We start from the raw sequence: 16,838 nt of genomic DNA, 5'->3' as shown, positions 1-16,838 counted from the left end.
CCACGCAGCACCACAGGGGTAAAGTCTTCCACCTGGAATCCACACTCACCCTCCCTGCTGGGTAGGAGACCAGAAGGACAGGCAAAGTTAATATGCTTGACCTAAGGAGACATAACTGAATACTCCCACCTTTGAACGTTTTCTTTAAATCGGGAGTAGCGGTGAACTCTAGTTCAATACCATTATGGAGTTCAATTAGCAGAAATAATGAAGTACCAAAGTAACACTCTACTTAATGTGGTTATGATAGTGTACCAGAGTGATTATTTATTGGACTGCTGTTATTTTGGAGCTGCCTCATGGTGTCCCTTCTACCCCAACCTAGCTAAACTTCACATAGCTTGTGAGGGGAAAAAAAAATTGCCTTCTGCTGTAATTAATATTAAGTCAAAGATTTTTAAGCCCCCTATTTCCTTTAGCACTTCCCATAACAGGAAAATTTTCTTGTAACTATGAAATGTTTGGTTTTCATTTAACTAAAAATATTGGCTCCTGAAATTTATAGGAAAAAAAAAAAACAAAACAAAAACCCCAGAGTGTTTCCACACAGCATTTCTTGTCTAGTCTGCTGTCCTGTCATGAAAAAAGCGTATCAAAAGTCATCCCTGGATTACCTCTTTATTATTGTCTGTTCCTGAGCTCGATTTGGTTCAGAGGCAGCTACAGTGGATCATAATTGCCCTTGGCTCTCTCAGTAGAAGATTCAGGCATAAGATCAGCTGAACCACCTCCTGAAGTTAGTTCTGTGTCTCTAGCTTAGGCAGACTAAGCATTTGCCTGAACCCTTCAGTTAGGACCCTTAAGTCACAGAAAAAAAATGCCTTTAAAAAGAGTGGGATGCTCAGTGAAGGAAAAGGTGCTTACTCTAAGTTATTTATAAAAATCATAAACCATTACTTCCGTCACAAACATGCACAAATATTGTATCTCATAGGTTGTTTGGTTTGTTGGTTTTTTTTTAAATAGACTGAATATCATGATCTTATCACAATAACATTCTTAATAATGTTGTACAGTCAATATATTTTTCCTGCCATTTATTCATTTCACTTATAGGTATTCATGGAACCATTTATATAATAAATTGCTAGGAAATTGTTTTCATTATCATTCATCAGCATTCTACATAGATCTCACTGAAGCACTGTGGTTTGGACAATACACCAGTTTATCAATGAATAAGCTGAGTTCTTAAATGAGTAACTGATTTCTTTACCCTTGAAACATATAGCTTGTTCTTCATGATTCACAATTCTCATTAGCAGGCTGCGTGTTTTACATAATACTGGGCAAACATAGCACATATATGTTGATGCAAGTTACTTTTACAGCTCGATAATATGCTTTGATTTATCACTCTTCTAAGCTGTGTTGTTCTATTTTTCCCTTAGGGATACGATGATGGATATGGGGGTGAATATGATGATCCAAGCTATGAGGCATATGATAACAGTTATGCCACCCAAACACAAAGGTAAGCATTTGTACATTAATTTTTCAAATAACACTTTTTTACTCTTAGCTTTTCGTGTAAATTTCCTGGTTTATTTTCCACATTTAATTCTACAAAATTTCAAAGTACTTAAAAAGGCTGTCAAAAAGTAATAATGGCGCTCAGAGTTTATATACAGGATTATGCAGATGAAGCAAAAATGCAAGCAGCTATATTTTTAAAATTGATGCAAATTAAGTGTATTCTTTTTAAAAAAAGCAAGTGATTACGTTATTTTCCTATCTGATGTCATTCTGAACTTGTTTGTGCAATTACTTTTCCTTTACTAGTGTGAGGTTGTAAAGGGCATCTCATATTTATGGCTTTTACAATATTTTGGGCAAAATCAGAAGAAAATAAAATAAAAATAATTATAGTGGTAAATACCTGCCACTGATTGACATCCACCATCAAGGTAAACTATAGAAGGGAATCGCATGCCTGAAGGCGGAAACTACCTGTTCTCAGCCGGTTACTTTCTCAGCAACTCTCAGAATTGATAAAAGCAACCAAGTTTGGAAATTTATGTCCTTACTGTGTGTGATAATGGGCAAAACTACATTCACATCTGTTATGATTTGTGTCACCAAAATGAGGCAACAAAAATGATTGCTTTTTATGTACTCATACACCACATGCACTCATATATTAATTTGACGGTTGGTCTGTGTTTATTAAATATTCAATGACATCTTTTTCACAGTTAAGCTGGTAAAAGGGTGCTTCAGCCAGGTATTCAGAAAATGCTCGTATGGGTCGCTAAGAGTACATGTAAGATTGTGGAAAGGCAAATGAAATTTTAACAAGAAAAGACACAGATTTTAACTGAGTGCATGTGATTCTCACTGAGCAAGAAAGCGATGTATATGTACAGAGTTCTGCACTTCAAAGACCAGAGGACCTTAAACTTGCTTTTAGTTTAACCATCTTTTTTGTCAAATGCGTTGCTGATGAAAATGCTTGTCAGAATTACATTCAGCTCCAGAACTGCTGTAGCACCTGAGCTGATAAAAAATACTTTTAAAGTATTTTTATGAGCAGTGAAGTATATTTAAAAGGATTTGTCACACCTAAATGTGAACCCCATCAAGTATACTTTAACAACACTTTTAAGTAATTATACATTACTAGCTGCACCCGTCATGTCATTGTGTAGGTAGATATTCTTGTTGTCAAATGTATTCCAACTTTTTTGAAAATAATTCAGCCCATCTTTTGCTACAGTAGTGAATTGTCACAGGAGATATTGCCTCCAGTGTAAAAATAATAATTAGTCGGAAATCTCTCTGCTATGACATTGCTTGATATTATCTGAATTAACCTGCAATTTCTTTGCAAATTGATGTCCCAGTCAACTAAATGACAAATCTATCAAGCTTATGAGTGTATTATAATCCATCCAGAACTGGCAGTGATAATTTGACTCAAGAAAGAAAATGTATAAAGAGTCACATAATTTTGTGAATTAAACAGCTATTAAGTTTAGTCATCAGATGTTTTCTACTAATGTGAGCTACCTCCAGGATACCTAATCTATTTAAAATCTGCAGCTATAACATTTCCTTTTGTAATATATGGCAGGACATGCAGTCATACTTATCCATATTGAGCGGCGCTGAATGCTGCAAGTAATTTTGATTTCAAAGAGAACATTTTCAGAACACAACTCTCATTTCAAAGATTTAAAGAACAAATGGACCATAAGATATGCAATTTGGATTTCTAGACCTTGTTGGTCATTTAGCTTCACAGAATTGCCTTCCTACTGAGCCAAAATAATACAATACAATGAAATAGCATGTCCAAAATAAGTGGTTAGATGTATATATCAAAGTTTTCTCCTGATCTCAGATCTTGGTTATTAGTATACTCCAAGACATATCATGCACACACCTAACATAGAAAGTAGTAGTACTGCTTTGAATCATTTATTCATCTCATCTAGTGTGTGATTTACAGGAAAAAAAATAACAAAAACTTGTAGACAATATCTGTGCTCAGCGAGAAAAATATCATTACTGCCCTCTGCAGGGATTGACTGAAATTATAAAGCATGAAACAAGAAAAATTTGTAGTTAGTGGCTTAATGCAGAGCACCAAGATTTCTGTTCATGTTAAGAGCAGAGTTCCCACTCACTTTTCATGGCTCGTTAAGAAATCAATATGGAAATTTTTAAAGAAGGTACAAACTCTTGTCTGACTGTCTGCCTCACCGTGCATGCTGACCATCCTTCCTCTCTTTATTGTTTCATATAGAAGAATGTGTTGGAGGGGGGGACACGGGCAGGTGGGATAGGATGGATGGTGTGAATGCAAGCTGAATTCAGTGTGCTTTAGAGCAGAGCACACAGTAAGTCGTGCCTTGTTCCCCCACTCACCCAATGCACCAAGTAAAGATAGTGTTTGGGCAGACTGCCACCACCACCGCTGTTACCTATACCTTTGTCTTCCAGACCTTATACCTACTTCCCATTTGCTCATCAGAGGCTCTCTGCCCACATATATTCCTTCTCGGCACCCTTAGTCCTTCATAGCCCAAGAGGTCTGCTTTAGACTTTTTTATAAATTAGGCTGTGCCAACAGCAGAGAAAATGAGCACACTATTGGCATATACCACTGTGCTACGACACAGGATTATGATTTAGTAGGAGCCCCAAAAATACCAAACCCCAGGAACATCAAGATGCAAGTAGAGGTACATACTGTAATTTTGTGCACAGTTATCTGAAGATTTGTACTAAAGGCCAGGGACAGTATTGCAGGCCTAGCTATACATTTTGTATAGGTCCTTCTCTAATGAACTCTACCACTGCCACCCTTCCAGACAGAGAGCTCTGTCCTTCATGACAGCAGACTGATTTTTAGGCTGAAAATAGGGGGAAGGGGTCACTTGCAGAAGAGACTATGACAGAGTCTTGGGATCAGGCTGGAATGAAACCCACAATAAGTCTGCGTGGCTGAATGAGCTAAGAGGCACCCCAAGAGCACTTTGAAATGGACAGAATAAGCAGCTTGAAGACAGAGAGCAGCAGGACCCCTACTATGGTAAGTGCCACCTGTATCTTATTATGTTTGGGGAGACTTATTTTAGGAAGGAAAGAATTAGGGGCCATGGTAAATACAGTCTATATTGCATGAGGTATGTCTTGCTGTAACTAATAGAAGCTGTATTTCTAAAGCCACCTTTTTTCCTCCTCATCTTCCTGTTCCATAATGACAACCCAAAACACAGGATGGAACCTCAGGGCAAAAATTTAAATGGCAACTGGTTGCTCTTCCCAACTGTGTCTATAACCATTATTTACAAGATTCCATGAACGACTATAGGTTTAGCAAGGACATTTAGAAACCCTGCTCATTTTAGAAATTTGTTCATACTGATGTCAAAATACAGCTTTTTAAAGTAATTAGAATGAAAACTTTGTCTGATGCCAGAGAGAATAAGGAAACAACCATTTCAGTGGGCAGGGGAAGACATCAGATCTGACATACTTCCCATGGGCAATGCTTCACTGCACTTCAAATTTCATGATGAAACCCCTTTTCCTCTCTCCTCCTCTCCATTCCATACAGTGTGAAGACAGCTCTCAGTGATAAATACATCTGCCTGCCCAGACATACCAAGAGATTCAGTAGTTCTTAAGTTTATACACTACTCCCTAGGCACTTGGCAGTCGGGCAGAGAACACTCAAACCCTTTCTGCCAGCTAGATTTACCTCCTGAACCTCTAGTCTGACACCTTTGGCTAAAAATACAAATCTTAGATGTGCTATTCAGAAGTAAAAATCCCTTCCTGAATATGATTGCCATCCCTGCTCCTTCCTCACCATTGCCTGTCCACATGAGTCAGTGGTGAGGCACAGAAGAGAGGCAAGGGAAAGAATTAGCCTGATGTTCTCAAACAGCAGCATCAAATCTCAGCAACCAGTTAATATCCATCTAAGTTTTCCACTCCCCTTAGACTTAGTACTTAACTTGCAAGAAGTATATTCTGGTTGTCTAACAGAATTCTGGCATTAAACAAAATTACTGTCACTGCACAGGTGTTTAGCTAGACTCAACCCTCCCCTGTGAGCCATACTATCAGATGCTGCCCGATTTCCATTGCTAAGGCAGATGTTGTTCCTGTGCAGGCCTGTAAAGGTATGCTGCTTGTCCACTTTTTGATGATTCTTAGCAGTTGAAGCACACTGATGTTCTCAATGGCTTCATACCTTCAAACCATGTTGGAATATGTGTGGCAACCATTCTGTACATTTTTTAAAGAAATAAAGATTTAAAGAAATAAATATGATTTTTACTGGGCGACAAGGAATTTCATAAAACAAAACTCAAAAATGGTATACATGTCAATTGCCAACTCAGCTGTAACACAGAAGATGTAGGAGAATCCTATTAGTTTTCAAAATATAGTATTTTTTTATTTTCTTAGCAGGAACTTTAAAGTCTGTTGAACCACCACTGACCAGGATCCATGGGCTGAGAACACTAGAGCACCAGCAGAAAAGGATGAAAAGTTTTGTGAGAGGATCTACAAGATCTGCCTTTTTGGTTACTCAGAGGTTGGTAGGGGATCAGACTGTACTACGTGCAAGGTGTGGCCAAACTCCTCAGCCAAGACCAACAGAATAATTTTGCAGAAATGGATCGGTTGCTGATGAATCAGCTGAGAACTGTGATGGCCAGCAGAGCCATCTTCAGCTCTGCTACCACATCTATAGTCATCTCCACTGACCTTTGTATCTCTGCTGGCACCAGCAGTTTCATTTCAAAGGGGTACAATGTCTCACAACCAAAAGAGATACTAAGGAAATCTGGGACTGACTGGCCAGTCATGGGCAAATCAGGAAGGGTATGTTCTATTTAATCCTCTTGTGCATAACTTATCCAACCACATGTAGTGTTAACAATGGTGCCTGACAGGGAAAAGCAAAGGAAATCAATGATGGTCCACTGAAGCTTAAAATTTCAGTTTGATATAATTTCCTTGTTCTACAGTGCCTGGCATGAACACTCACACACCAGTCAGTTCTATTTTTTTCTGAACAGGTAGTTGGTATACTGGCAATGGATTTCAGGGCTGGTTGGCTGGATTGTTCTTCTGTCTTTTGTTCTGTCTGGCTTTTGTTAAAAAAATCATTCATCTGCAAAATGAGTTGCTGAGTGGGTGCTTAGTAAAGAAAGAAGAGTCTGTGGCTCTCATCCTAGGCTGGAAATAGACTTGCAAATATCAGAAAATCTGTAACATACTGACAAGAAGAATAAATAATTCAGTGATAAAAGATAGATTAAAATAGTGCAAAACATTACTCTTACAGATGCCATCCCACAGTGACACAGGCCTTCTCATGACATCTATGCTGTGACTGTAAGATGACATTTCTCTTGCCTGCCTGGATCCAGCCACACTAATGACAGTAACCCAATTTTAAGGCCTTGAAGTAATTTCTGGCAAAATATTTACTGTTAATCTTGCAAATGTTTTATGTAATGCTATAGGCAACAGTCCTCTGGACACACATTCTATGCTGCTATGCAGATGGTTTGGGGACAATGATGACTTTTTAGTCTGTCAAGTGCGCGGTGCAAACCCATCCTGCGTCTGCTAAGCAAACAACCAAACTTCTGTTTCTGATGCAGAAATGCGTGTTACAGGTCATGTCACTTCTGAACTTCCTCTCTAAAGAGTTAATGGTAACACAGAATCTAAATCTTAACATAAAGGTGATATTAATACATCTGAAATAAATCCTAAGTTTTTACATTATCTGAAGGCTACACGTATTGTGTTAGATAGCTACCAAAATGAAATTATCTTAGAGGACTGAAGAAGAGAGAAAGGAAAGGTGCAGTATCAGAGAATTTCAAATTGACTGGCATACCTTTCATCTACCTGAATTATATTTAAACCAAGAGATATAATTATCTGTGGTTCATACCAATAGCTGTGCTGTCATGTGCAAAGATCCATTTGGTTCCTGTTTCTCAATGCTAGTAAAAAAAAATATAATGAGAGAAAAAAGTTTCAGGGCATATATGCTTCCTATGTCCACTTTCCTGCTATGGCAGACAGTTGCTATGACCGCATCAATGTAGTAGTATGCCAGTGACTATGTGTTCATAGCAATACCTATCAATTCAACCTGTAATAGGCTCTGCAATTCTGAAAATTTCAAAATTAGACTATTGAGATTGAATATATGACAAGTTATTGATTTTGAAAAGAAACACTGTTTTCCTGGTTATTCTTGTGTCCATTGTTAAGTTCATGCTGTCTACTGTACAGCTTGTGTTTACAGCTCCTTTTTCTGCAGTGTGGGCTGCTAGTACAGGGGATCTAGGGATCACTTATTTCTGATTGGATATGCAGGAATATAACAAGGACCACAGTTCAACCTGTGCCACGTAATTGCTTACAGTACAATCACTTCAGTGCAGATACATGCTGCAAAATGATTTAGGAAGTAAAGGAAAGGATGATTTTATCCAGATGAATATCCAGGAATTATTTACATCAGCAGTGTATATTTGCTTGAGCTCCAGTTGATCCTGGTTACCCTTGCTTGACCTCCAGGTATCAAGACTTTGTACGTACATCTGTTTGCAAAGATGAGTTCTTCACAGTGCTGCAAGTAAAATAACACTTTTGGACTCATTCACTTGTGAAGACAGCAGTACATAGTTCTGCTGAACATACATGTTCTCTGATGGACCTACCCAATAGATTGTTCTTCTCTCCAAGCTCCTTTTGGATTCAGCAAAAAATGATGGCCCTATGTTTCAGTAACAGAAATTTAGTATTAACGTTAGGAGGGAGTGAAGAATAGTAACATGGGACTAGAGTGTTTGGTAATCTCCATCACCGTAGCTTTTAACACCACATTAGACAGATTTCAGTAAAGAATCATGTAAATAAATTTGTGTGCTTATAGGCATCTGAAAAGATCTAGGTGACATCTGAGGTCCTTTCTAGCTCTGTTACCTTTTCCCCTTTTTGTTCAGGCATGACGAGGTTTACTTCAAGATAACAACACAGCATAATCTAGTTGGACTAAGGAAGATTTTTTGTTACAAATAAAAAGAAAGTAACCCCATTTTCAAACTCCATTTTTATTTGTGGGGGTTTTATGACTGATAGAAACCTTTTTAGGAACAACTAAAATAAATCTGATGTTTCAAGCAGTAAAAAAAGTAAATGTATTTTTAATAGAGTAGGATACTGACTTTGTCATGTTGTGTTAAATTACAGCAAATAATTCTAGTCCATTCATTCAGGATGATCTCATAATAAAGATATCGTGTCTTAATTTTTCACAGGTAACATTTTCATCTAGATACACAAATGTACGCAAACTGAAGACTATAATACATCTTATAATACAGTACAATGCAGCACTAGATGAACTTTCTGTTTTAGACTGTTTCCTTACTTATGCTGAAAAGGGGCAAAATTCATTAGAGGGGAAAGAAAATGTTAGATACAGAAGTATCAAGAGACTGAAGAGTTATATTGATTTAGACTGAGTATAAGGAAAAAAATTGTTACACTGAGGGTGGTGAAACACTGGAACAGGTTGCCCAGAGAGGTTGTGGATGCTCCAACCCTGGAAACATTCAAGGTCTCAGGCTGGATGGGGCTCTGAGCAACCTGATCTAGTTGATGATGTCCCTGCTCACTGCAGGAGGGTTGGACTAGACGACCTCTAGTCTTCCAACCCAAACCATTCTATGATTCTATATTAATTTTATTTGCCACTACAAAGGAAATTAATATCGCGGCCAACTCATGTAAAGCATAAACTATCTTAGATGTCCTTTAAGTTTCAAGTACTGATCTAGACTTCTTACAACAGTGCTAGGGTACATGCAACAGTAGTTAGTGCAAATTACAATACAAAACCTGTTTTGTCAGTCTTCTCACTGACATCTATAGTCATGAGAAGAGTAAATAAATCTGCCATGATTCTGCAAGAATAAGCTGCTGAAAACCTTCTGCTGTGGATTTAAGGGACAGATAGCAGCAGCATTCAGATTGCTTGTATCTTTTACTGATGTGATAGCTGTCTTGGAGCCACCCAGTTAAGAGGCCACCTTTGTCCTTGTAAGTGATGTAAAAGCATTGACTCATCAGCATCACTGTAAAGTCTAGAAATCCAAGTAGCTGATCAGCACATTACTGTGCTAGAGTTGTACAATAGAAATTTACACGTTCTTCAAAGATCTTTGAGTTAAAATTCCTGAAAAGCTTTCTCTTGAATAACAGAAATTACTCTTACATCCCACTTTGCGCAGAACCTTTTTTGATAAATTTTTGAAGGAAAACTTCATTTGAAAATTTCTCAAAACCTGATTAGAACACTTACTTCAGAAAAACATTGCCAGTAATAAAAGGCTGTTGTACAGCAGACAAATTGTGATCCCTGTTTCTGGATTCAGTCTTCAGATGACAGCTATCAGATTCCTTACCTGCTGATTGACATTTGGGGAGGGGGGAGAAGCCTGGCAGACTTCTGGTAAGTTCCTATCTCTTGCCAATGTTTCTAGTATGTTTCTACTTACCACTTGCAGTGTAGTTCAGTGTTCCCTGAGGTGTCAAATATCTACCCTTCCTACAATTAAATCCCCAGCTGTAATGCTATGGAGGGATTTCTAAGCAAAAGATGGCAGAAATACTGGGGGTAAAAATAAGGTCTTTGGCTGTTTAATTGAATACCAAAGAACTAGGGAGCAAATATTTCTGAACAGTCTTAAGAAAAAGACTTAGAGTTGCTGTTGAGAAACTCACTATCATGTTCACATACTCTCTCCCGTAATGTCTTTAGTAAATGACATTTCTCATATTAATATGTTCTGATGCATTCAGAAGGAAAACACTGAGAGAGGTCAATGATCTTCCTTGAATGCAAAATTAGTCTAGTAAATGCTGAAAGCAATGATCAGATACCTTTAATTAATCAGCCCCACTCTTTTTGACTACTTGCATTGTAAAAAGTTCCAGCAGACTAGTTGTGGAGAAAACTATCCATAGTTAAATGAAACAGTTTTGGCCTTAGTTTAAAAATTATGCCTAGACAGGACTGTGAATAATCATTAATTTATTTAGTAGATTATCACACGGTTAAATCTTTTGGTGGTATGATTGGAGGTTTACTCACTTCTCTCTGAATATCAAAATATTACCATATAGTGAAATATATAGCCACATAAATATAATCCAAGCTGCAATAGGTAGAGTGATTACACTGGTTCTTTGTAAAATGGGATATTCATTATTATTTTCTGTACTGTGCACTCTCTCACTTTTTAACCAGTATGCATTGTATTTATACTTTGTCATATTTCATTTTGGCTTTGTGCTTATATCCACCTGTTCATAAATAAAGATTTCCCTGTATTTTATTTCCAACATGTTGAAATCAATCAAGCCAGGAAGCCTAGAGTATGACATTTTATGTATCTTCACAGCAATCCACTTACGGCATTCATCATCAGAAACTGTTTTCAAATGCCACTTCTCATTTATTTGATTCAATGAGCAAAATGGAATAAAATTTCATTACTCTGAAGTAGAGAAAAGTTTTTCCTCTAAAACTGTGTAGGATTCGTAAAATTCTGCATCCTTCCCTTTGCAAATACTGTGCCCGCAGACATTTCACATTATATTCTGAAATATTCAGTCATAATTCTCTGTCTATGAGAAAAGTACAGCAGAATGGAGAATATTTGAATAGAGATCCTCATGTGTGTGTGGTTGTAGCAAATAAATGGCAGACTGGTTTCTATTTCAGATTTTGCAAAAAGTTCAGAACCCAAAGTCATCTTGCAATTATGACTCCACCTCTATGCTTGTAAATCTACTAGCTTCATTACTTGTTTTATTTTTTAATTCAGATTTGCAGTATCATGAAATCAAACATAGTAAAATGCTGGAGACAAATGAGATCTAGTTTAACTTCAGGCATGTTGTAAGCTACTAAATAAATCTAGGGAGTGTTGTAATGGAGACATTCTTCTCTGTTAAAAATATTGAATACAATCAAACTTGAGTTCCAGAAAAAGGAAGACTTTAGCCACTAAAATGTTCACAATATTATTCCATTAGTTCTAAAGATCTATTCAGTAAAGGACTATATTTGTGATTTAAGGCTGAATCCTACAAGAAGTTCCCTTATTCAAAAGGCTTCTCATCTTTCCTATAGATATAATGCTCTGTTAAGTAGACATGTTCCAGTAAGTTTCAGATTCCTGGGATGATTATTTCTTTATTCACACATTTCCACTATGAAATATTATGAAATATTATTTTATAAAAATTGCATATATTGCAATTCATGTGAATGCAAATCTTGCTCACCTGTTTCCAAGCAGAAGCATTCCACTTTGTGTAAATAATTTTTCTTTCATGGCCAACTACATGTTAAATCCTGCTGGTTCCCTCGCTTGTGTAGGAGGGTGAAGCATTACAAATGCGTCCTTACATAAAATGACTGCAGTAGTGTTAGACAGGATCCTGTTAGCATAGGAGCCGAGTACTGGATTGTATTAATTTTTGATGTTTTAAGTTGTAAATTCCGAGGAATGCTCAACAGAAATTATGCTGAGAAGGAGAGAGATAACAGGAGATAGGAGACCAAGACCTCAAAGGATCCATTTGAGGAAGTAAAAAAGAGTGAGAGTTGTCCAAAATATTGAATCCCACCTCTAGGGATCTTCATGAATTATCCTGGGTGTTAGCTTGACTTAAGAATCTGTTGTCTGAAGCTAACCCAGGCTGGGATATATCAATAAAGACTGCTAAAGTTTCATTTATCTGCATCTGTCTAAATTATAGATGCTGATTGCAACTTGATAAAGACCAGGAATCCCTCTTCAAAGAGTGCCAATCCTAAAACACAATATTGGTTCGCTCTCACATTATTGAATGCCACAACACAAAAAGGGAAGTTTCTCAAGATTTATTTTTGCTTCTTCAAAGGCTAGCATGGAAGTTTTTAATCTGTTTGATTATGAATCTGAACTGTGGAACTTCACTGACATCAGCTGAATCTCTAGATTGGACCAATTCAAGTGTTTCACAAAAGAAGCCTGATTATTATCCAATGGCTGTTGTAACTGCAAGGTTGATCTAAAGCCTCTTTTCTAATTTCCTAATAAAAGATTCCTGTAATATTCTGGAATACACTCTCCCAGTTAAAAAGTACAACCATTAAGAAATTAAAATAAGATATAATAATGTTGTCATAGAAAAAAAAAAATCTGTTGAATCAATGGCTTTCAGTTTCTTAGGATCTTTCAAGATAGGCTACAGAACACACTTCACCTATACGGATTCACATGTTAGCAGTGTTTAAAGCGGATGAACCCTTTCTTGTACCTTTCAGCTTTGGCTTTGGGGGGCCCATTGTATGTCTGCAACCACATTTTGTGCTCCACAATTAGAGAATAAAAAGTTAGGTGCATCTCTCAGCAAGTAAAAGCAAAGAACAAAAAGAAAGGAAGAACAAGAAAACCACAGAAAACATAAGGGAACAAGAAGTACTCAAGTTCTTCAGTTTTTGTAATGTTCTGCTGCCTTATATTGCAGAAGCTGTAAGAGCAGCCAGGGAACCAGATGGTAACATTGCTAAACTGGGGTCTCTTGCCAGCAGTTTCCTGCAGGTGCAGGAAGAGATTGGTCAAAGGCTAATGCAGTCTATTCATTAATGTCATGATTTCCTATACCTAACACCATTGATTTCTGAGTGGCAAACATCACCCTTCCCCCAGGTGGCTTGTTGACCCAAGAGTCAGGGTTTTGTGGCTTCAGCATTAACTCTTTTGTTTGCAGTTCACTGCTTAAACCACCTTAAAGCACCATTCTCTACACCCTTTTGAATAACAAACTGTCATGGATTCCCATGGGTGTTGACACAGTCAAACTGGAATTTGTTTTTGCTTATCTGGTGTCAATTTGAAAAAGTCCCAGTTAATGAGAGGTTAAAAGCCTCTGTTGGCTTTTAAGGTTGCTGTTTAGATACAGAGTCTCTGTATTTGAGCCTTTTTTATATCATAGGAGCACCAAATAATTTGGGTTGGAAGGCACCTCAGGGGACCCTTATCCCTCAAATAAGGAACATCTTTTGAGTCCTGTGTTTTTTGGAACTGATCTGGCTTTATCTGCATGAAAAGAAGACATCATTATGAAAACTTTGATCCCAAATCTTTAAAAGTAACAGGTTCAAAGGCACTAAACAAAACCAAAAGTTAGGTTAAAAATAAGTATAAATAGGCTATGATTATTAATTTTCTTGCCTACAGAATAGGAAGGAGAACAGAATCATACATCTTTGTTGCAAAAGTTTCAAATAGAGAAAAATTACATCAGAGCTTCTCAGTTTGCAAGCCATCTGAGATATAAAAATAATTAAATTACTTACAAGATTCATAGTCCCATGTATATCAGTTCTTCCTTGAGTGGTACAGGTAGAAGTTTACTAAAGTCTAAATCATGGCACATCAAGATCAATATGTTTCAGAAGTCTGGTGTTAAAGTATAATGCAATGCTTTGAAAACATAGGAGTAAAAGCTGAGAAGTTGGCAATGAGTTAATCTTATCTGCTTTATAAAATGCATTGCATCCTGCTTTCAGGTGGGTGCATGTACTTAAGTAAATTACACTTCATGTTGCTTGAAAGTAATGAATGCTAATGACAGATAATGGTGTCTCGTTTCCAATTAGCACTGCCAAGAGAGCCTGAGGTTTCTAGAGCTCATGATCACCATATTTTCCAGGAACAGTCTGAGAACTTTAAAATTATATAAACAAGTTTTATTTATGCTGAATGCATTTGCTGATTGTTTCCTTCCACAATTGGGCATAATGTGAACAAACTACATCTCCCTGTAGTTCAATAGTTTAAAAAAAGACCTTATGTATGTAAAGCCATATTCTATCACCAATTTGTTATAAAAATCATTCATTGTTTACTTTGCTAAAAACAGAGGAAAATGTTTACATATAAATCACGTCATAGATTATAGTGAATATTCAGAAAGGTTTAAAATAGAGCAGACTAATGGCTAAGGAGTCTGACTCAGAAAATTTGACTTTAAATCAGGTATTTCATACTAAGAAATAAATTTTCTTCGCTTATGTATTGTTCAAAGCACTTTCTAATATGAGTTGGCAAGGAATTTGAAATACCGTTTTGGCCCAGATCTATGAAAAATGTGTATTATTCAGGGAAATAAAGATGGAGAACCTAGAACACATGTACTGTGCTATGAATTATGTGTTTTCAGAAATGTGTTAAGTACTGTGCTCACAGACATCAAATATGCAGTGTATAACAAATCACTCCTTTTCTACAGTTGCAGTACAGCTTGTTTCTTATTTTAATGGTTTGTATATTAACTTTACATTCTGTTTATAATGTATTTCAGTTCAGAATGTTCACTATGCAGAATTTTTATCTGACATCCTTATTGTCTGTATGATTGTATGTTTTTTTCTCTAATAAAAATGTACAACAACCCTAATGTAGCAATGAATTTTTAACTGCTCTTGCAAGTCTTGCAGTTTGCCGGATGTTATATTGGTGGTAATAACTTAAGGCCCTACTCAGTGACCACTGGAAGTAGGATGGCTGTTGATAACTTAGTGACCTTTGGATTAGGTCCCAAATGAACTCCTATTAAAGCTGACCGTTGCATGCAGCCTCTTTGTTTTGTAAAATGTGTCAGCAAGAAATATTAGCATCTCATCTGCTGACAGGAGATAAAAGTTCTGGGGTTCCTTCTCCTGTAACTCCACCAACTAGTCCAACACCCTACTCTACCCAGAAGAGCAGGCAGTATGCCAAAATGCTGCTGCTTAAATTGTATTACATGAGATTTTTCTGTCTGCCAGATCTGGGTGGTATGTCATCTGTCTGTTCTGAACATCTCAAGTAATTTCTTAGGTCTAAACCATGAGCTCTGTAGATATGACTAGATACATGATTCAACCCTGATGCTACCGGTGCTCTAGTTCACCTTACATAATCCTGTAATTTTATTTAACTGGCTACTAGAATAATTGCAAAATCGTACAGAATGCTTAGTATGTTCAACAAATAAAAGATGTATTCTTCCTGTTTGTTTCTTGCACCACTTCAGTAAGAGGGTGTATATACTTAGATAATTAATTTTCCAGCAACTGGATGGCTCTCATTATCCAGGAAGGTAATGCTCTGCAGTGATTACATCCTATGGAACTTGGCTGGCATTGGGAAAAATCTTTAGAAGTATTAACTTCGTTTTCGTTCATGTCACTCGTATGTCCACTTACTGCAACTGCTTTAGTAAATGAATTTCATCTGTCTGAGATATTGACGTCAGTGTACTATCCACTCACATGAATGACTTCTGGCTAGATTACTAAATTAATGCACAATGATTATAGTTGCATTTTCAGTTCAAAAAAAGCCCCACAGATATTTGTGGATGAAAAACTGACTATGAGAGCTATGCCTAGCCAGTCAGGGGATGACGTGTCCCAAATCAAAACAGCTTGACTGGCAGTTATCAGATACATGTAATCAGTTCTCAAGTGAGATACACCACATGAATTATTCTCAGAAATTATTCCAAGAATAGTTTTGGATAGCTATTAAGTTCAAGAAATTAAAAATCTGATTACAGGCAGTTTGGGAACAAAGTCAAAATTCGTTTAAGAGAACAATTGTTATAGATTTCTTGTTTATCTCTATTGCATTTGTGAAATATTTTTACTTACACTCCACTGTCAACTAAGCTTTGCTTTCAAGTGTAAACTAATATTTTAAAAATTATAATCCAATGTAGAAAACTGCCTGAGCTATAATATTATAAATAATGCAATATTGAGCTGATTGCCTGCTTCTGTTCATTTTGCAAGAGTCTGTCTCACACAGTGTCCAAGGAAAAAGAAGCAAAAGTGACAACAACAAAAAGTAACAACAGGGAAAGTGTTACATTTTCTGTTTGGTTCACTGCAGATGGAAGAAATACAATATAGTAGAATTCATGGAGTTTGTAAATTTTTCTGGGCAGAGACCGATTTTTGTTGTGTCTGGCATCTGATAACAGCAGTAGTCTGGTCTTGAATTTGGTACCAGGTACCAAAACCACAGTGCAGACTGTAAATAATAATAGCAGTCAAGCAAAAGTGTGAATAATTCCATTTCATTATGTCTTAGAGGTCAAATTTTCTGTGTGTCCACTCCAGATAATAGCTGGTGGTTGCCTACTGTCAGGATGGAACTATGATCTGAAATCTTTTAAGAACATAACTGTACATGATCTGTGTTAATTAACACAGTGAATTAAGTTAATTAAGTTAATTA

At 36.8% G+C, this 16,838-nt stretch overlaps 1 protein-coding gene across 4 annotated transcripts in view; it reads left to right on the top strand.

Annotated features, from left to right (window-relative positions):
• Nucleotides 1–16,838, top strand: part of KHDRBS2 (KH RNA binding domain containing, signal transduction associated 2) — a 369,498-nt gene that overhangs the window by 329,807 nt on the left and 22,853 nt on the right. For 2 of the 4 annotated variants that reach the window (XR_012659538.1, XM_075087030.1), the window contains exon 7: nt 1,392–1,474. Coding sequence is in view for 2 of the 4 variants with exons in the window: in XM_075087030.1 (XP_074943131.1) it covers nt 1,392–1,474 (83 nt within the window). In the remaining 2 variants the exon portion in view is untranslated. Of the gene's footprint in view, nt 1–1,391; nt 1,475–4,316; nt 4,624–5,925; nt 11,064–16,838 lie in introns of those variants that run through there. The other 2 variants (XR_012659539.1, XM_075087031.1) reach the window with 2 other exon arrangements.

The sequence above is a fragment of the Phalacrocorax aristotelis genome, chromosome 3 (assembly GCF_949628215.1).
Source record: "Phalacrocorax aristotelis chromosome 3, bGulAri2.1, whole genome shotgun sequence".
In the NCBI taxonomy this organism is placed as follows: Eukaryota; Metazoa; Chordata; class Aves; order Suliformes; family Phalacrocoracidae; genus Phalacrocorax; species Phalacrocorax aristotelis.
The sequence above is the reverse complement of the archived record's forward strand: the minus strand, read 5'-3'. Positions and strand labels throughout refer to the sequence as shown.